The 22,264-nt window shown below is 36.0% G+C and overlaps 1 protein-coding gene across 2 annotated transcripts in view; it reads left to right on the top strand.

The window, feature by feature from the left end:
• LOC125228352 (mitogen-activated protein kinase ERK-A) overlaps positions 1-22,264 on the top strand; it is a 141,451-nt gene that overhangs the window by 103,552 nt on the left and 15,635 nt on the right. For both annotated transcript variants that reach the window (XM_048132885.1, XM_048132884.1), the window contains one exon: positions 17,996-18,112. In XM_048132885.1, coding sequence (XP_047988842.1) covers positions 17,996-18,112 — 117 coding nt within the window. The remainder of the gene's footprint in view (positions 1-17,995; positions 18,113-22,264) is intronic.

Genomic DNA, 22,264 nt, shown 5'->3' with positions numbered 1-22,264 from the left:
CAAGTTAGATTCGGGCAAATGAATATTATGTTAAATGACTGTCGGGCAAACAATAGACAACCCCGTCTATCAATCCATTTATATATAGAATAGAATCATGTTCCCTAACTTCTAAATAATGTGCATTGTAAGTAGTTAGGTACCTAGATAATTGACGTGAAGCATTGAAATATGTGATTATTTAACATTTTACAATCACTACAGACAAAGCTGATTCAGCCGCTGATTGTTGTCCTTTTGTTCATTTTCTTGACCAGACGAAATAAGGTCACTAGTGAGATTTATTTTATAAATTTACAAACTTAGGTTACTAGTTCGCTTGGAAAATCTTATACAAATTTAATATGTATTCACGAAAGAGAGACCACATTTCAATATCCTCCCGTGAAATTACGCAAACAAGTTCAGCATTTTTATTTCTTATTTTTTTTTCTATATTAGTTCAATAGAGGCTCACAGATCCATTAGTTTATTTGTTTTAACTGGACACCTGACTTGTATGAGATTCACCTACATGAATCTCTGCAGTATGTACCTATTACCCTAACTGATAACGAGTACCTTCAGTACCAATATATTTTTATAATGATTTTCAACTGACGTAGATTGTCTTTGAAAATCTATCATAGATCAACTTAAATAGGCATGTCTTTCTCTTGAGGTCACCCATACTGACAAAGCCTTGTTGACGGTAAGCAGAGTTAGCAACTTCTTTTTTTTTCCGCGTTGTTGAAATGTATCAAGCGTTCGCTTAATTTTATTCAATTCAGCTGCACCACTACGTGTTTTTTTTATATACAATGCAATGTCAAACCAATGAACTGTCTTTATTTATTTATTTTTTTTCACTCTTTTCACTCTGATTGACGTTAGCGGCATCTAGGTATATAAAGAGTGCTCTTTTCCAGCGCTACCACCGAACTCCTACTGATGTAGGATCACCTTCGCTGTCAAATGCCTCCAACGACAATTAAGAAGCCATACTGGACTTTCTTGGGGCAACCTGTACCCAATCAATTTAATGATTCTAACTAACACAAGTCAAAATATATTATATTGAAAATATTTCAACTTATGCTATCTCAAAGTACTCAGTCATTGTACTTGAGTGTTTTACTGGGGTAGTTGTCTCAGACTCTCAGGCACTGGATGCCTTGGTATTTTTTCTTTCATATGTGTAATTTATTTCGGTTTCAATTTAATGATATTTATTGACCGACGTCAATCTACTATTATGACAATTGAAGGCTCAGATAGCATTTATCATCTGATCTAAGCGTCATTTAAGCGCACGTTCAACCAGTATAACCGTAATTTACTTCGTGTTTAGGTTATTATCATTAAGCTCATATTTGCAACAATTCAATGTTCAGTTTTTTTTTTTTTTAATTGCTGTTTAACTATGTTTACAACAATTTAATGACCAGATAAATATATCTGCCTTAACCAAGGTAAGTATTTGTTTTTTTTTTCATTTATTTTACATGACAATTAAATGTCCAGATTCAGTAATCTGCTGGTTCCACATATATCTATATTTATCCTCGTAAGGCTAAAGTCATGTCAAATTAATGACCAGATACATTTTATCTGCTTTGAATGAGCCGTGCACACTGTACAGGTCAGGTCATTGTTATTCTGTTACCAGTAGGTTTTTTTCCATGACAATTTAATGTCCAGATTCGGTAATCTGCTGTATTAACTAGCTTAATAACCAGAATTTCTGTTATCCAATTCACACACATGACAATTAAATGTCCAGATTCTGTAATCTGCTGTTTCCAAATTCGCAATTGAATGCCTTATTTTCAGCCACAAATGGCATAAAATTTCATAGTTTTTAGATGCCATTTAAATGGTCGATACTAAACAATACAATTGAATGTACAGAGTGCACCTCCATGTGCTGTTTCCAAATTCGCAATTTAATGCCTTATTTTCAGCCACAAATGGCATAAAATTTCATAGTACTTAGGTGCCAATTAAATGTTCGATACAATTGAATGTACAGAGTTGCATATCCGTTTAATGCCTCTTTTTTTTCTGCCGACTTTACTGACAAAGTAATTTACTACTTAAATGGATTTCTTTATTTATTATAAGTAGGTCTATTTAGCACTTAATGTGAACCCATCTAGTTTTCTGGTTTTTAAGTAATTAAATACTCAGATAAAACTGCTCGAAATCGGCGTTAGGAATGTCGTATTACGTAAAATTACGTAAGTCAATCCGCGACAAGAGTATTAGTCACGATTTTATGGCATGTTCAATCAATTCAAAAGATTCACGTTCAAGTGATAATCTATCTCTAAATAAGTGTTACTTTCCCGACATATGCATAGATCCTTTCATTTGCAGCTGTAGTTCAAATAACCACTTAATGAAGTCGTGACTTACGTTACTTTTACGTAAATTCACCCCTGTAAGGAAGTATACTTAGGTAAGTATTTATCTAGTTTGTTTTGGTTTTCACCTTACTCTCAAACATCGACTAATGCTACCATAGGACATTTAAGTGTGATGGTTGTACAACATTTTATCATTCAAGTAAATGCCTTATTTAGGTAAATAGCTTAACCATTCATAAATTTAGCAACATCACATAATTTTGTGTATTAAACCAACCAACAGGTAGATGGTAACTTCACTAATTAAAAATAAATATAATTTCTTTTGGTTGGACGGAAATTATTGTAATGATTCCGGGCTGTGATTTATGTAAATAATAAATCAATTTTATAAACCCACTACACATAAACTCAAATAACATTTTGGTACCTAAAAACATTTGGCAATCTAGGTAGGTAACCAAACCGTTTACTAGGTAGGTAGGAGCCACACACCGACACCTGTATGTATAGGCATGACAATCTAGGAAGGCTGGCCGTATGTTGTCAATTGCCTCAAACATTTTATTAATTGCATCGTTCGGTTACCTGCTTACAGGGATCGGAACCCGTTCCCAAATACCATTTGATATCGTTCTTAAACCGTTACCTATAAATTTTGTTCAATGGGAACAAAATAATTTCGGTTACGGTTCTTATATCGTTCCCTAAACGAACGGTTCATTATAAATTTTGTTCAGTGGGAACAAAATAATTTCGGTTTCGGTTCTTATTTCGTTCCCTCAAAGAACAGTTCCTTACAGTAACGTTTAAATGAACGAACAGAATTTTAGCGTTCCTAAAACCAATATTATTTCGTTCCGAGCCGCGCGGGAGTAGGTATAGCGACTGTAGCGAGCGCCAGAGCCGAACGTTTTCGCCGACGCACGAGCCGCCTTTCGCTGTCTCTTTTTCACACGAAGTTCATGTATATTTCTGTTTCGGTTAGCCGGCCGGCCGCGGCCGGCAATGAAGGTGAAGGTAGGTTGTTTGTTTCGTTTACTTCATTTACTTGAGTTGCAACTTTCGGCGTATAAACAGCGAACGTGCAGTGATAGTGTATGCTTGATATTGAAACTATTAGGATAGGAAGAAACAGCATAGAATATACACCATGTATAAAGGGCGGCAAATTTTAAAATTGTAGGGCTCACCGGCCAATTGTCTTCATAAAACCTGTCTACTTAAAGTTTCACGTTAACGGAATCATTAAAGGATTAAGACGATACAGGAGGCAAGCACGAATTCAGATTTTTAGGTCTTTATCGCCGTCGCGTTGACGGGGGCGGAACCCACAGAGAGGCCCTGTATAGTAAAGTTGTGTGTGCGCGTGGCGCACGCACACAGACGCGTACGCCGGCGGCGCAAGTACTCGCGCTCGAGCCGACCGGCGCCCGCAATCGCTCTCTATAGTCTCTATCTATATTTTTCTAGTTTTGGACTTCTGATTTGCGTATAGTTTTGGACTCCGTGAAGTATACTCGTACTGATTTGAATAGAATGCAAATTTGTCATATTTTAGGTATTCTAAATATTATTCCTTACCTTATACATAATGTAATTATCTTAAAAGGAATCATGATACCGAAATAAAGTTATTCGGTATGTAAAAAACTAAAGCCTTTTCGATGTCAAAAAGAAAGTTTAAAATAATTTTGTGATAAAGTAAATATTTTCTGAAAGGATTGGGTTTATACCTAGGGATTGCAATAATATAAAATCCGGATTTTCGGATTATTTTTAGGGCAAAATCCGAACTCCGGATTAAATCCGGATTTTTTTAGTAACTAAAGCCTGACAAGTTTTTATTTGACCCTGGAAGAGTGTCGCTACAAATCGTTTTCATATGGCAATAATGTGCCGACGTCATGTATAATCGGGACAGCGAGTACTGGGTTTCGTTTCGCGTTAATATTTGTAGAAAATTAAAGCATGGTTTTAGAGAATGACAATTTAATAAGCTAGGTTTGAAGACTTGCTACTTCCACACAGCCTAAAATTCATGAAGCTTGTGCCTGTATCGAAGTCGTCGATGTTTATTTTCTTCTTACGTGGGACCTTGTTTTGTACTGGTGGCGATGATGAAACGGCCTCCTTATTTCTTTAAATATTTTTCACGGCAGAGCTAAATACAGACACCATAAATAAGAACAAAAAATATATTAAGCTAAATCGAAACCAACTAATCATTGCATGAGAACATTATTAGGGTGCCCGCCCCCTACACGTAAAGTGGGGAGAGATTTTTTTTTCATTTCAACCCTGACGTGTGATATACCTATTGTTGGATAGGTATTAAAAAATGAATAGGGGTTTACTACTAACATTTTTTGATATTGTTAATTTTTTCGGAAATAATCGCTCGGAAATGTATGGGACATTTCAGAGGTAAACTTTTGTATGGGCTTTGTCAGTCCAGGTATCTATCGTCCTTGATATTAGGCAAGTCAATGTGCACCTCTAACGACTCTTACGCAGTGGCCATTGAGGCCAATCAATTAAAGGTGAGGAAACAGTCTCAGCTGTTGCCATTAGATTTGGTGAAAATAACATTGATCGCGTTGGATATGGTAAGTATGGTTAAGAAACTAAAGCCTGACCAGAAATATAAATAACTATTGTCAGGCAGGAGTGCGCTGTTATTCTGATGTATGGAGTGACAGTTCAGTATAGTATGATGACTATGAAGAAAATAGTTTTAATGAAATTCCGCTACATGGCGCGTAGTCATATATTTCTGGTCATGCTTTACATGTGTATAAAATAAAACAAAACTTATGAATCTTATGATATAATCTTTCCAGTAATTGCCTATGGGAAAATAACATTGTAGTTACCACTGGTAACAACTTAGTGGTAACTCTGACTAGTGGAATAACCCTTATTTTATAACGATATTTCACTAACGAATGTACCAAAATATGATTGACTTTTACACTGAAGCTATAATTATGATAGAGTACACATAATCTTGATACACATTTAATAATATTTTTCTATTTTATTTTCGAGATCTTCTAAACAAGCCCGTAAATTCTCTTCGGGAACTTGTTCTAACTTTTTTCTTATAACGACTGCAACTATATTACGCTTGCATGAACAAGGGCACATCGCGTCCGGTTCCGGTTCACTATAAATGGATTGCATGGGTTGTGCTCTCTCAAGGACTGCATCTTGGTCCTTAAAACATTTAAAAACATATCACTATTACAAATTCACACAGATTAAGTAACACACATATTTATACAAATTAGTGCAGATTATATTTTATACAGCTTTCTCACACTATAAGCACTTACATCCAACTCAAGGTCATCAGAATCGCTTGGATATGGGGTAGTTTTTTCTCTATATATATTTTTTTGAAGGCTAGATCTTCATCATCTATGTCAAAGCTTTTATCTGCAATAAAAATATCTTATTTATTTTGCATAATGTACTTACATTTCTAGAAAATTATTACAATAAGTTACAAGCTTTTGAGAATTGGGCCCTTGGTGTATCTACATGGAATACACAACTGTAGTTGGCGAGTGTATTAGTGTCTACACTGTCTACAGACGACCAAACCGACCAAGGTCCAACAAGTACGGGATTGTAAGAGCGGGAGAGCTACGTCAACCGGGGTGGCTTTAGGAAAATTTGGGGTTACTTTGATGGTATTTGAACGGCTTTAAAATTAACATCATTCATTATTTACTGAAACTGTTCATGTAATTAGTAGATAGATAATAGATCAATAAATATTCTTGTAAATCTACCATAGAAAATCGCGAATTTACTTACAGTATGACTTTAAAACTAAATTTTCAAAGTCACCCCTGCGTTTTAAAGCCACCCCGGTTGACCGTATAAGGCTTTCTCATTTTTTTACAAATAACTGCGTCCCTAATTGACATATGTCGGTACGGTCGCCTGTAAGTACCTACTTTAGGAGTGACACCGAATAGGGCTTGTATTGTAATCCGGATATATCCGCTGATTTTGAAATTCGGATAATTTGCACGTTAAAATCCGGATAAAACGAATAATTCGAATATTGTGAATGACAGAAATACCATTGCAATTTTTAAGAAGCTCATTTGGAAAACAAATTTTAAAGTAAAATTAACACATTTACGATATTAAAGCGATTTATATCAAAAATTACTCCTTGAGTGGCACTACTACCTTATTTAATAATAGTCATACTAGTTATGAAAAGAAAGCTGCACTTTTGGATGGAAGCAAGTCGCTTTGCATGGTGATAGTAGACATCATAGTAAACGATTTTTTCCGAGGATATCGAAATTTCATCCCTTAAGAAGCCGAGCGTAGCGAGGTGTTTTATGAAAATGAAAAAAATTCTATCTTTTTATTGTATCGTCCGATTTTGACAAAACGTATCTCAAATGAAAGGTATTAATTTGTGTAATTAAAAAAAAAATACAAAAAAAAATTTAAAATAAAAGTAAGAAAAAAATAAAAAAAGTAAATTTCCGTCTCGCACTGAATAACTTCAAAGAATGACAGACAAAATGTACAATGTCGATAATACAAGTTTTTTTTTTAATCGAAGACAGATAAAGTTTTAGTTGAAAACTGAAGACCGCATCGAAATCAGATCAGCATTTTTTAAGATACAAGTTGCCAAAGTTGGGAAAGATCGCTTTATATGGCCACTTTGAAATTCCTTTGCCAGAAAGTCAGAAATAATATGTTTTTCGGACACAGAAAAATACATAGTAACAGTACACATCAAAATAAAATTAAAAATTCCGAGGATATTATAATTTCATCCCTTAGAACGACGAGCGTAGCGAGTCGGTTACGAAAACCGAAAAAAAAAATCTCATTTTTTTGTACGTCGTCCGATTTTGACAAAACATGTTTCATTTGAAAGGTATTACTTTATGTAACTTAAAAAAAATATTGAAAAAAATTGGAAAAAAAATGTAAGATTTAAAAAAAAAAACCTTAATTTTCGTATCACACTGAATAACCGCAAAAAACGGTAGACACGGTGTATAATTTCGATATATGATTTTTTTAAATTAAAGACAAATAAATGTATGATTATAAACTAAAAACCGAATCGAAATCGAATCAGTAGTTTTAAGATGCAATTTGTCAAAGTTGGCTTAGTTTGTTTATATGGTCGCTTATAAATTCCTTAGCCAGAAAGTCAGAAACATTATATTTTTCTCACAGTTAAAAGTATGCATAGGTAATAGACATCATAATAAACAATTTTTTACGAGGATATAAAAAATTCATCCCTTGGAAAGCCGAGCGTAGCGATGTCTGTTACGAAAAACAAAAAAAAGGCAGTTTTTTTTATTGGATCGTCTTTGTAAGGGTTTCTAAGGAATGAAATTTTTATATCCTTGTAAAAAAATGTTTATAATGTCTATTACCTATGCATACTTTTAACTGTAAGAAAAATATAATGTTTCTGACTTTCTGGCTAAGGAATTTATATTATAACTATTATAAGCGACCATATAAACAAACTAAGCCAACTTTGACAACTTGCATCTTAAAAACTACTGATTCGATTTCGATTCGGTTTTTAGTTTATAATCATGCATTTATTTGTCTTTAATTTAAAAAAATCATATATCGAAATTATACACCGTGTCTACCGTTTTTTGCGGTTATTCAGTGTGATACGAAAATTAAGGTTTTTTTTTTTAAATCTTACATTTTTTTCCAATTTTTTTCAATATTTTTTTTAAGTTACATAAAGTAATACCTTTCAAATGAAACATGTTTTGTCAAAATCGGACGACGTACAAAAAATGAGATTTTTTTTTCGGTTTTCGTAACCGACCTCGCTACGCTCGTCGTTCTAAGGGATGAAATTATAATATCCTCGGAATTTTTAATTTTAGTTTGATGTGTACTGTTACTATGTATTTTTCTGTGTCAGAAAAACATGTTATTTCTGACTTTCTGGCAAAGGAATTTCAAAGTGGCCATATAAAGCGATCTTTCCCAACTTTGGCAACTTGTATCTTAAAAAATGCTGATCTGATTTCGATGCGGTCTTCAGTTTTCAACTAAAAATTTATCTGTCTTCGATTAAAAAAAACTTGTATATCGACATTGTACATTTTGTCTGTCATTCTTTGAAGTTATTCAGTGCGAGACGGAAATTTACTTTTTTATTTTTTTTTCTTACTTTTCTTTTAAATTTTTTTTTCTTTGTATTTTTTTTAAATTACACAAATTAATACCTTTCATTTGAGATACGTTTTGTCAAAATCGGACGATACAATAAAAAGATAGAATTTTTTTCATTTTCATAAAACACCTCGCTACGCTCGGCTTCCTAAGAGATGAAATTTCGATATCCTCGGAAAAAATCGTTTACTATAATGTCTACTATCACCATGCAAAGCGGCTTGCTTCCATCCAAAAGTGCAGCTTTTGGCCAAAAATTCTCCATAACAAGTATGACTATATAGTCCATGGGCCAGTGAAGAATTCGGTATAATTTGGGGGTACTAAGTTTCCTTTTTACAGCAGTTAGGTAGGCTTATAGGGATGTTAAAAAACCATGATTGCCATCTCAAAATGGTAGCTAAACAAAATGGCCGCCAATCCAAAATGGCGGATATTGAGTTTTAGAAAATCGACCATAACTCCAGATGTATTGGTCCGATTTCATTTTTATTTTTTTTAAACGAAAGCTCTTTTTGTGTACTCAAATACTTGTCATATTCATTGTTTCGGTAAATTCAACCATTAGTTAGTAATTAACGAAAAATGTAAAAAAAATATCTTTTTTTCTAAAACTTTTTGTCAAAAATCATGTTTCTACAAAATACCTTGCACATTCTAATAAATATTTAAATGTAGAAAAATAGTGCCATTAATCACCTTTAATTTGATCTATAAAAGATACAGATTTAATTTAGAAAAACCCATACAGGCTTAAATTTAATTCTGCCTTCGTTGAAATTCACCGTTGCGCATACAGTACTAAAAGCTTCAGGTAGATGTTGTAGAGTACGAATATGCCGTTTTTAGTTTATTTTAACAATTGTACAATTAGAATAATAGTTCTGGGCATGAGAGTATCCATGAATTTGTAGATATTCGATAGTACTAGGATAAAATTTGTTTAGATATCATATGTGCAACACACCTCGATGATGTAAATTAAGTATTTAAGTATACTAGATATATGACTAACATTTTGTGTCGAAAGTATCAAGATAGAACTATTAACCTTTTGACCGTCACGGACGGCCACGGTGGTCACCGGAAATTCTTGTCAAGGACGCCAACGATACGGACGCCAAATGCAATGAAATTGCGAATTCGCAATGCAGTTTTGTTGCGATTGTGTCTGGGAGACGGCATACTCCTTCATCATCTTGCGTTTAAGGGTTAAAATCGTATTCCGGATTGAAAATCGTTTTGCATTCAAGGACTCGATTTGAAAAAAAAACTTACGCACGAGCGGGTTAAAGCAGAGCACCCCCAGAAGTCGGGCAAACTTTGGAAATGTTCTTTAGTACAGCATTAATAGATTTTCCTTACCTATATTTTACCGATTACTAAACAACGAAGACTCCATAATATATATGGCTCCATACAGGAAAAAACATCTCGGATCCCCGAGAGACTTCTCCGAGGTTCTCTTACTCAACATTAAAAGTCTAATAGGATTTCTCGAGGAGATGAGCTTGTAGGACTAGCTAAATCCCCTACATCACGCAAAATAGGCACAAAACGTCGAGTTGTGTCGAACTATAACACAATACAGAGACTTGGATCGGCCTTGCTGCCGGCGGAGATCACACAGAGGACTTGGATGTCTTTTGTAGGCTGAAGGACGTATTAAGGGCCAGAATACCAGACACTGAAGACCAACATGTTTGATCAGTGTGTACTTCCCACCGTGACATAAGCTTGCGAGACGTTGGACACTAGCAATGTACGAAATGAAGAGGCTAAAAGTTGCATATAGAGCACAACACGTTCGGTATGTCTTTCTACGATGGAAATGAAACGAGATGATGTGGCGACGGATCAGAGTTATAGAGGTCGGATTGCTACTCTAAAATGGGCTTGGGCCGGGCCCAGGCACGTAAGTCGTGGAAGCCTAGCTCAAGAAAACCTGCTATAAAAGTTCGAAAAATTAGGAGAAAATTAATCTGTTACCTGTGATTGTCTTGAAGGTGATTATTAGTGATATTGGCTCTACAATCTACATTCGCGGTGATAAGTACTATATTTTTGTGCGTAAATTAAGGTTTATTCGGTAGGTACCTATATCAGGTCGTTTAGTAGTCGGATACTTCATAGATATGCCTCATTAATGCATTATAGTGCATATCTCAAGACTATTTGTCATTTGGGGTGTGTTCTTCACCTCGTGTATGCAAGGATTATTTTAACTAAATATAAGTTTTCTCGAACACGGATCAGAGTTTCTGTAGTGAAAAAGATATGACAAGTCGGGGCCCGGACACCAGACGTGGATCGCGATTATTTGAGCAAAATTAGGCGTTATAAAGGCTCGCATGGGTCCCAAACATTGGCAAAACTGATGGTCATCGTTGGCGTCCTTAGGAATCATTTCCAGCGACAGCTATATCCGTCCATGGCGGTCAAAAGGTTAATGTGTTGAGATAGAATCTCATACTCACTGTGTCAGACACAGTTTATTTATTTTGTATTATCTCGGTTGGTTGGCCCAGCATCAATAAGGAAATTTTATTCAAATAATTAAATATCTAAAACTGTAGTTTACCTATGACATATTATATTATATTATATTATTAAAGCTAATGGATGTCGGATACTATCATGTTCAGTTCTTCTCAATTGCAGAATTATACTAAACAGCGTATTAGCAATCTAAAACTTTGACCTGAAGCTTTTAGTACTGTATGCACAACGGTGAATTTCAACGAAGTCAGAATTAAATTTAAGCCTCCACGTGTTTTTTTTTAAATTAAATCTGTATCTTTTATACATCAAATTAAAGGTGATTAATGGAACTATTTTTCTGCATTTAAATATTTATTAGAATATGCAAGATATTTTGTAGAAACATGATTTTTGACAAAAAGTCTAAGAAAAAAGATATTTTTTTTATATTTTTCGTTAATTACTAACTAATGGTTGAATTTACCGAAACAATGAATATGACAAGTATTTGAGTACACAAAAAGAGCTTTCGTTTAAAAAAAATAAAAATGAAATCGGACCAATACTTCTGGAGTTATGGTCGATTTTCTAAAACTCAATATCCGCCATCTTGGATTGGCGGCCATTTTGTTTAGCTACCATTTTGAGATGGCAATCATGGTTTTTTAACATCCCTATAAGCCTACCTAACTGCTGTAAAAAGGAAACTTAGTACCCCCAAATTATACCGTTTGGCAAAATTGGACCAGCTGGCCCATGGACTAATAAGTAAATAAATAATAAACAAAAATATTGGGGGACATCTTACATAGATCAACCTAGCCCCAAACTAAGCAAAGCTTGTACTATGGGTGCTAGGCGACGATACGAATACATACTTATATAGATAAATACATACTTATATACACAGAAAACATCCAAGACTCAGGAACAAATATCTATGCTCATCACACAAATAAATGCCCTTACCGGGATTCGAATCCGCCGGGACCGCGGCTTAGCAGGCAGGGTTTTTTTCATGAATATTTGTGGATAATCTCATGTAAATGTATATCAATTTAACTCAATCAATCAAGTGACACTGAGTACCGTATCAAACGCTGCACTTTCATTATTGTTAGCATCCGAATACATTATAAATAAATAAATAAATTGCAAACAGAACTAAAACTGTTCAAATTTTCTGACAAAAAGAAGTCTTCTATGTATCCCGCGGCGGAAGACCTGTTTAGTATTGAACTGCAGAACAAGATGAAGTAGTTAAGCAGATACGCTTTTACATTTTATCCTTTCAAAATAGGTTGCAAGTGTTGCAACACCAAAACTTTTTCGCTGTATACGTAACGTAAGGCCCTCTGGCTAAGAACGTCTACCCGAGAGTCCCAAGTGTAACTGGAATGGAGTCACGAAGTTATCAAAGATAAGAGGTGAAAATTATTAGAGAGAAAGATCATTCAGCCTTGTTATTTAACAAAGCTAAATGGTGTTTGTAATATGTCATAGTTCTTTTTGCATTTGAATAAATCGGCAATGAAAACCTCGTAAATGCAATCTGATATTTAAACAAGGAGTAGGTAGGTAATACCTTTTTTAGGTAATATTCGATCTAAACGATCACAACATGACGTTTTGCCTCATATGGCAATCAGATTATGTCTCTAGCATTAAAATTCATTAATATCAAATATTAGTCAAAATTACATAAAAATAAAATCATATATCTTATGGGCAACTGAAGTCATTTCATAAAAACCGGCCAAGAGCGTGTCGGGCCACGCTCAGTGTAGGGTTCCGTAGTTTTCCGTATTTTTCTCAAAAACTACTGAACCTATCAAGTTCAAAACAATTTTCCTAGAAAGTCTTTATAAAGTTCTACTTTTGTGATTTTTTTCATATTTTTTAAATATATGGTTCAAAAGTTAGAGGGGGGGGGGGGCGCACTTTTTTTCCTTTAAGAGCGATTATTTCCGAAAATATTAATATTATCAAAAAACGATCTAAGTAAACCCTTATTCATTTTTAAATACCTATCCAACGATGTATCACACGTTGGGGTTGGAATGAAAAAAAAAAATCTGCCCCCACTTTACATGTAGGGGTGGTACCCTAATAAAACATTTTTTTCCATTTTTTATTTTTGCACTTTGTTGGCGTGATTGATATACATATTGCTACCAAATTTAATATTATCAAAAAACGATCTAAGTAAACCCTTATTCATTTTTAAATACCTATCCAACGATGTATCACACGTTGGGGTTGGAATGAAAAAAAAATCTGCCCCCACTTTACATGTAGGGGTGGTACCCTAATAAAACATTTTTTTCCATTTTTTATTTTTGCACTTTGTTGGCGTGATTGATATACATATTGCTACCAAATTTCAGCTTTCTAGTGCTTACGGTTACTGAGATTATCCGCGGACGGCCGGACGGACGGACGGACGGACGGACGGACGGACGGACGGACGGACGGACGGACGGACGGACGGACGGACGGACAGACAGACATGGCGAAGCTATAAGGGTTCCTAGTTGACTACGGAACCCTAAAAAAGGCAAGAATGAAATAACTAAGTAACCTAACCTAACATTAAGGTTACGAACAACAGCTCAAGCCTGATTATAAAATAACAATTTCCTACGACGTGTTTTTCGTATCGTAGTACATAATTATGTTACTAATTATGAGATTTATTAAATAAAATAAAAAATATTCGAAATATCCATTTTATCCGAATATCCGGATTTTCAAATATCGAGTCGAATCATCCGGATTTCGAATTGGACGGATAATTGCAAGCCCTAACACCGAACCACCGGGCAGAGTTTCAGTATTTAGGTTTATGAAGGTTTAGTATAGGTAAGTACTTACTCAGTGGCTCATTCTGTGCATCGATCAAGTCATAAATATCATCATTAGTGCCCCTTTCACTCGCAGCAGTATAAGAACATTGGATGAATTGGGATTCTTCGAGTTCTGGGACACGGGAGTGTTGAATACTAAAAACAATTTATTTTTGTGACTAATTGCACATTTCACATCTTTCATTGTGACGTTTTTAGACTAAGGGCCCGTTGCATCAACCACATTTGACACACACATCATCGTCACGCAGCAGACGCCTATGGAACTGTCCATACAATAAAATTTAACGAATGCTTTAACGGTAACAGACGGTTTGGTGCAACTGACCCTAAAGGTCCATTGTTGATAGTAGCTGATGTAATTTCTATGGTAATTGACTATCTACAGTACCAACGACACAATTAATGGGAAAGTAGTGTATATTGTACACACGCACACGCACACGCACACGCACACGCACACGCACACGCACACGCACACGCTCACGCACACGCACACGCACACGCACACACACACACACACACACACACACACACACACACACACACACACACACACACACACACACACACACACACACACACACACTGAGATGACCACAAGGTCAAATAAGGACGCTCGCTCTTGCTAATAGCGGCGTCCCGTCCTTATTTGACCTTGGACTGTACGATTGCCTGTAAATAAATACTTAAGCGTCGTGACATTACTTAAATTTTAAAATCGGTAAAATTGAAAGCACTAAGTTAAAAGAAAAAAACTTACTTCATTGTGGTTGTGGTGCAGAATGTTTTCGACGTATTTGTTTCGTTCGACGCCACGTTTACTCACCGCTAGTCTCAAATCAAACTAAAGTTACTAAAGTGATGGCCGTGGCCGACACCGCTTGCACTGTTCGTTCAAATTCTTGGAAATAGAAAAACCGAAATAATTTCGTTCCTGCGAACTGTTCTTTAAAGAACGTATCATTTAATTCCGTTCCCGCGAACTGTTCTTTAAAGAACGTATCATTTAATTCTGTTCTTCGGAACAGTTCTCACTCATAAACGTTCGTTCACTGAACGAAAAAGAATACCGGTTAATGGAACCAGAAACGCTAAAGTAAAGTTCTCGGGTCAACGTACGGAACCGTTCCGAAAAAAATACCGGTATCCGATCCCTGCCTGCTTAAGGTTTATATTCGCACAGTTGAAAGAAATAACATTTCATTTATTTTTATTTGGTTTTGACTTAATTCTTGAAAAACTGCCGTTATAATCATTTCGCTTTGTAGTATTTAATTAACACTTTCATTTAGCTTCATTACGTTCCGAAACTACTAAGAATGCCAGTAATTTAAAACGGCAGGTAACCAAACCTGTTTACAAAAAGATAACGGTGCATCATGGCGCATCGTTACTCGATTTTATAGGTTATGTTACTTATGTTTCTATCCCATCTTTTCCGAATACTAGATTCACGTGGTAAGTACTTGCTTTTATCCTCGTCGCCACTTGTAATGTCACTCTATTACACTATATACATCGGGTTGGCTCGCCAATACACACCGCACGTCCGTGCTCCATCGCACTCGGACACCGACTGCCATATGTACTCGAGACACCTATATCACAGTATAAGGATATATCAGTAGTTAATCTCCGGCAGCGGCGGCGCGGTCGTTACTACTGCGCAAGGTCACGCAGGGTTGTACATGTACAACGTTACTATAATCGACTTCGTACAATGTAAGTTGTTGTAAATCTAATAGGTACTATTAACTGTAAGTAGGTTTTAGTATAACAATACCACGTCATGACACCACATTAGTCAGTATTGAAGACACAAAAAATCATTATAAATATATTACTCTCATACGCGCAATAGTAGATTGTGTAACAATAATTGCAAAAGCGTTAATTTAAGTGTTCATTTTATATGTTTTCTCTAGAATACACCCAATCCATCACAATAAAAAAAAGATTCGTTTGAACTAGAAACGTAGGTACCTACTGTCCTACTCGTATTAGTAACTGTGTATGGCGCTATGCTAGTACCAACGCTCTTTCTACCTTTTTATCTAATAAAGATTCAAGTACGTATTTGTTTCTTAAATACTGACGAAATCATATTTACATAAAATGTTTGAATAGATGTTTGCACAATATTTAAGTAGGTACCAAACTTTCGAGCTGATAGATCGCAGCATCTACCTAAATGTCGTTACAGATAAATCCTTATTGATTTTAATGTGTCATTCTAGCTTTAAATCTCACTTTTACGCCATTTACGTAAGCAATAATGTACCTAACACTGCAAATATATAACAACCACTTACTTTTCTGGGTGTCTAGGAATTCTAAAGAATGACATTTCCGCATTTTGAGAACTTTCCATACACCCATAAACACTACAGTAACGAAAATATGTCTTCGGTGCTGACGTCATTTTCTCCCGAACTCAACACGTCAACACAGCGCGCAAACGCGGCCCCGACTGTCCAGCCCAATAATCACCAGTTTCGCATGTTTTCGCCGCATGCGAGGGGAGGGAGGGGGACACACCGCGCGGCGTGAAGTTTGTAAGAAGAGTTATTACTGGTTTTATACTGTGCCTATATACTACACTCATGGTAGTCTCAGAACTCTCAGAAAAGGTAAACGCCCTGCGAGTAAGCTGGAGATGTCACTTAATAAAGTGAAATCCTTAATGCTTTGTCAAACAACGTCTAATTTCAGAGAGTAAATTGGGATTATGCGAGCGGTTCTTTCAACTTAACGCGATTATTTCGTAGCGTGACTAATTTAGTTTCGTCTTTAAATCTTTAAGAGTAATTAAACTGTATTTATTTACACAATAATATTCAAAGAAAGCTCTTTATAGTTGGTTTTTAGTTTTAAATAATATCAAAAACGTCTTCAGCCGTACGTTTTTTACTCTTAAAGTTTTAACTAATTAAATTGGTGGTTTACAGATCAGAAAGGTTGATTCTTATTTAACAGTGATATGCAGGTTTTGAACTGGATTCGATATGACTTTTATGATAGCGCAATCACCACATTTCACGTATCTAATACGACTTTTACAACACCTCACAACTCATATGATCGAGAACTATCTTCTAGACTATATCCAACGCCCGTTTAATACGCATTCTCGCACAACTATTTCAAGACCATTCCAGTTTTGAACTGACACTGGATTTAATCGCATTAAACTTATGTTTAAATTTGTTGTTTGGTTTTGTTTACACTCAGGTCTCGTTTCAGTTTAAAACTAGAAGTGAAAATCGTGTCTGTTTAAATGAACAGCAGAGCTAGTCCATGATTGAGGTGACAGTATCTCGCCGTGACATAGATCACACGTCTTTTTCTAATTGTATTAATGACATAGGATAAAACGAGTATACCATAGGTACGCGGCGACTTAATCTCGCGCCAATGTAGTATAATAAAGAGTACTTTCGTACAGTATGGCCACTCCCGCTCCCCGCTGAAAGTGCCGCCCACACCTCACAGTTACCGTCTGTCAAAAAGTCGACCTGTCATATTTCACTCATACAAGCGTAGTACGCGTTCACCTACACGAGCTTAGAATGTGTGAAAATGAAAATGAAAATGAAAATTTATTGATAACATTAGGTTACATGTCAATCGTTAAGTAAAATTTAACTTATTTAAAACATCAATAGTATTAGGCATATAAAATAACACGCTATATACCCCGTAAATAACACGATTTTAACATAATGTGATTCTTACTAGTAGGTACATACATGTTCTTCTTTAATTGACACTGATATTATAGAAATTTCATACATTAATATTGAGTTATTACATACTTAATTTATGTATTTAGGTACAATAGGTATGTCAACAATTTCATTGGATAAATAGTCGTCAATATCATAAAATGTTGATTTTAGTAGCCACTGTTTTAATCTACTCTTAAAGCTATGGAAGGAAGGTGCATCCCTGATACTTTTAGGTAGGTGCTAGGAACGCGCCTCTTTCATGTATTTGATCGGCAGTATCCGAGGTGTGCCAATGATGTGTTAGCCCTGCAGAACCATTCAGACCGTTTCTGTTGACGATTTTGATGTTTGTCTCTTCGTGCAGATATGCGACTTCGGGCTGGCGCGGGTAGCGGACCCTGACCACGATCACACCGGCTTCCTCACGGAGTATGTGGCCACGCGCTGGTACCGCGCCCCGGAGATCATGCTCAACTCCAAGGTGAGTCTTTTTTAACTTGACACAATTATCAAAACTGAATCTTGGCGAGCGTGCCAACTGTCCTGATCATGCGCTTCCTGCTAGTTACTTAAGTCACAGTATACCAAAGAGTACTATCGTACAGTATGGCCACTCCCGCTCCCCGCTCACCCCCTCTCGGTTACCTCACAGTTACCGCCTGTCAAAAACGCGAACAGTCGACCTGCCATATTTCACTCATACAAGCATAGTATGCGTTCACCTACACGAGCTTAGACTGTGTGCTAGGAACGCGCCTCTTCATATATTTAATCGCCAGTGTCCGAGGTGCGCTTAAGTGGTCCTCCACGATTCCTGGGCCACAAAGTATACCTATTCTAGTTTCAAAAACTGGGAGTACCTACTTCTGAAAGACTCGCAACGTACTTCCAAGTCCTCTTGTGTGTCTGGTGTACCTAAATGGGCGGCGGTAATGCTTACCTGATCACATCTAATCTGTCTGCCAATCTGCCTCCTATAAAAAAATCCTTTCTTCATGCAATTGTCGTACTTTGTATTCAAACCGAAAGACTTACTCAACTGCCACTGAAGTGAGTCACAAAAGCTAATATCCGGTTGTTACTTCGTAACTTAATTTATTCGGTCACACTCCGAATACAAAGTTAAAACTAGTTCTTCTTCTTTGTAGTCTGGAAGTTGAAATTGTTGAAATGTGCTATGTAACTACCTACTTGTAAGTTTTCATTGCGGTTCATGGCCCAAAAACAATTTATTAGTAAATTGTTGAGAGTGTTTACAATATGCCATCAACTTGATCCCAAATAGTTGGTTTAATTACACGAATTTCTCCGTTTAGCAATTAAAGCAAGGTTTACAATCCAATGCGCCTATTTAAATAATAAGGCATAAAAAGTGAACACACAAAGACAATATGTGAGTCTTATTTAATTGAAATTTAGTCTCCAGGTGCTGGACAAAGTTAGATGATAGTGTAATAAAGAAGACTTAGACTACAAGCCGGATAAGTAGAATAGAACAGGAACAGTAAAACAAACAGTTGATAGTGTTTAAATAATTATTTATTAGGTAAGTACAAAATAAATGTCATTTATGAAATAAAGAAATTGTTTATTATATAGGTAATTGAAACATACCTAATCAAGAAATTAAGAATCACGAAAAAAACCATACAGTAAAAAATAGGCGCATGGTTTGATAAAAACAATAAAATTGTACTTACTTGTACCGCTGATCCAAGATCGATTTCACTGGCAAATATCCATATAAGTCCAAAAGATAACGTTAGCTTAAGTCACAGAAAAACTACTTCAAAGTCCATAAACAAAACAAGTGTCGAAGTACGACGTGATGTAACACATTAAGAAACGGGAGCAAGTAGTTGTGTGCAGGTCAGATGACAAATAGCAACTGACCTCTCTGGGTTTTTACTGGGTACTTTGGGTAAATACCGGGTATTTACCCGGTATTTACCCACCCCTACCCATCTCTATATGCGCAGTGCGCACGGGAAAACGTCCCACTTTGTCGATTGCTATAAAGCGCTTTGTCAGTTTATTTATATAAAGATACAAGTAAATCTCGCCTTAATGGTAACCGACAAAGTGGGACGTTTTACTAAACGCACTCACATATAAATGGTTAAATAAATTGCGAAGTCATTGACGTCATTCAAACTTCAGGTTAAAATGGTTTTTTACGGCTCGTCAAGACTTCCTACTGCCGGAATAACACGTTTAAATTAAGATTGAGAACTAACTTCGTCAGATTTACTTATACATACTATGTTTGGTCTTAGGGCCAGTTTCATCAACCACATTTGACAGACACATCATCGTCACGCAACAGACGTCTATGGAACTTCCCATACAATGAAAATTCAACGAACGCTTTAACGGTGACAGACGGTTTGGTGCAACCGACCCTAAGTCTAATCTTAGACAATACCCAGTCGCGTGTAATTTTTTATAATGCGGTAAACTCGCAAAAGATTAAGATAATTTTATAAGTACAGTCTTCATCAGATAAACGGGAGCTGTAGAGGTGCTCAAAATATCTGAACAAGCAAAACGCCTTGACAATAGAGGAGACATTATTGCTTTAAAATAAAATTAATATTCATATAAGGAGTGTTGATATTACCTAAGACCAAATATAATCGTATTTAACCCTATTAGAGCATGGGCATGGATCTATACATAATGTAACATATTAGTTTCCAACTATTACGGATGGTTAGACTTGTTACTAGTCTATAATTAATATTACAATTAATGGCAAATTGAGTTAGCTAAGTCGTGCGATAGCGATGGAACTTGTACCGTCATTTATGTGGCTTTAGCTCGAGATTGAGACACGTTTAAACGCTTCTCTGTGAATATTACTACATCCCAAGATTGTGGTTTCGTAAATGGTTTACTGTTTTTAATACAGCGTCGGTAGCAAACAAGCATACCGCCCAATGCAGCATGTTCAAAAATAATGCTTCAAAGATTCGAACAACAATAACAATACCATATTTGCTATTACCTATATAGTAACGTATTTAATTCCTATTATACTAAATTTGAGGTTAGACACAGGAATACATATATAAATAAAAGAGAGCAATATGACAATGTAAAACGTGATGCAGGAAAAGTTGAAATTATCCCTCAGTCAGGATTATCTCGTAGCATCCTGCGTCATTTAACGTCGTGTTCGAACAATTTTCAGTAGGAGTAAGATATCACTTACGCTATAATACTAACTGTTAGTCCGATCAACATCGTATCTAAAACTAATATCGTACTACGAATAGGTCGTATTGTACTGTACTGAACCGTCTAGCTACGGAGTTTGTACATTCCCGAAGATCTTTACCCGGGCGGCATCCGGAGGGGCCTTACCCAGCAACACATGCATAAGATATTACACATTCTCTACACAATGATTCCGTCCTTGGGGAGTAACGACAAACATTGAGACCAACGTTATTTATGTTTTCATCTGGGTGTTTATCTGGATCTTTTAATGGATATCAAGGCTGTTTACTATGGCACCCTAGAGATAAAGAGGGTATTACGAGCTGACGCTACGTCTCACGATCTTGAGCGGCACTCTTGACGGATGGCAATTTACCGCCTTTTCAGTATTTGTTATCCGTTCAGTTTCGAACGAGATGGATTGGCATCTTGGTTAGCCAGTTCATCTGAAAGCCTTTATATCTCCTAACGTTCGGTACCCCCATAAATGTACTCAGTCAGCAATCTGCTAATTCACTTGGCGAGGCGAATAATATCTCGATACATCTCAATTTTATGCTTCGTGATTGTTGATGTCATTGAATCGACATGTGGTGTAAATAATTTGATGCAAATTTTGATTTCTGTCCTTACGTTGGCTGGTAGGATTTATTTAGAAAAGATGATTTATAATAGTAATTCTTGATTAAAAATAACACGGTTGCAGGTTAGTTAACTTGGTTAGTAAATATTTCGTACCTGCCTAAACGAAAATTATATATGTCGTTGGAATCTTTTCTATTCATAAGAAATTCACCAATAATACTATTTTTTTATCGGTCCGGAATTCAGGACGACTCGGTTAGGTGAAATGCGTGGCATCTCCCCTAGACTATCTCGTGAAATTGAATTCCACCAACGACACTTATAGCCGTCTCGAGCTGATGTGACATTGATTTGATCACGCGGATTTGTCAGTGCGTACGTCAACGCTACCTACGCTGTTCCAAGCAAGATTTCCCCGCCGGAAATAAACGTGAGAAAATTGGAAAAGTTGTTTTGCGGCACATCAGAAGGCTTTCTGGAAGGCTTAGGTCTGGTATTCTGAGTTTCAAAGATCTAACGCGTCTTTTAGAACTTGAGGAAAATCTTAGAAAACCTGTACTTTCCTATTAGGTACAGATGAATATGATGATATTAGCCTAGAAACTAAAGTTATTCAATTATTATTTGTAATAGATCCTGATCAGTAAAGGCATTGCCAAAAAATTCCATTAAAAAAAACATAAGCATCCCTAAATAAATATAGGCAAAGAAAATAGAACAAGAATATGTGCATATAAATAAATATATGATACTGCAGTGCCTCCCGGGCTTTTTTTATCGCTGGGTCTGCGGTTTGGCTCGTTTGTTTATTCTGATTGGGTTGAAC

This window comes from Leguminivora glycinivorella, chromosome 7 (genome assembly GCF_023078275.1).
Source record: "Leguminivora glycinivorella isolate SPB_JAAS2020 chromosome 7, LegGlyc_1.1, whole genome shotgun sequence".
NCBI classification, from domain to species: Eukaryota; Metazoa; Arthropoda; class Insecta; order Lepidoptera; family Tortricidae; genus Leguminivora; species Leguminivora glycinivorella.
The sequence above is the reverse complement of the archived record's forward strand: the minus strand, read 5'-3'. Positions and strand labels throughout refer to the sequence as shown.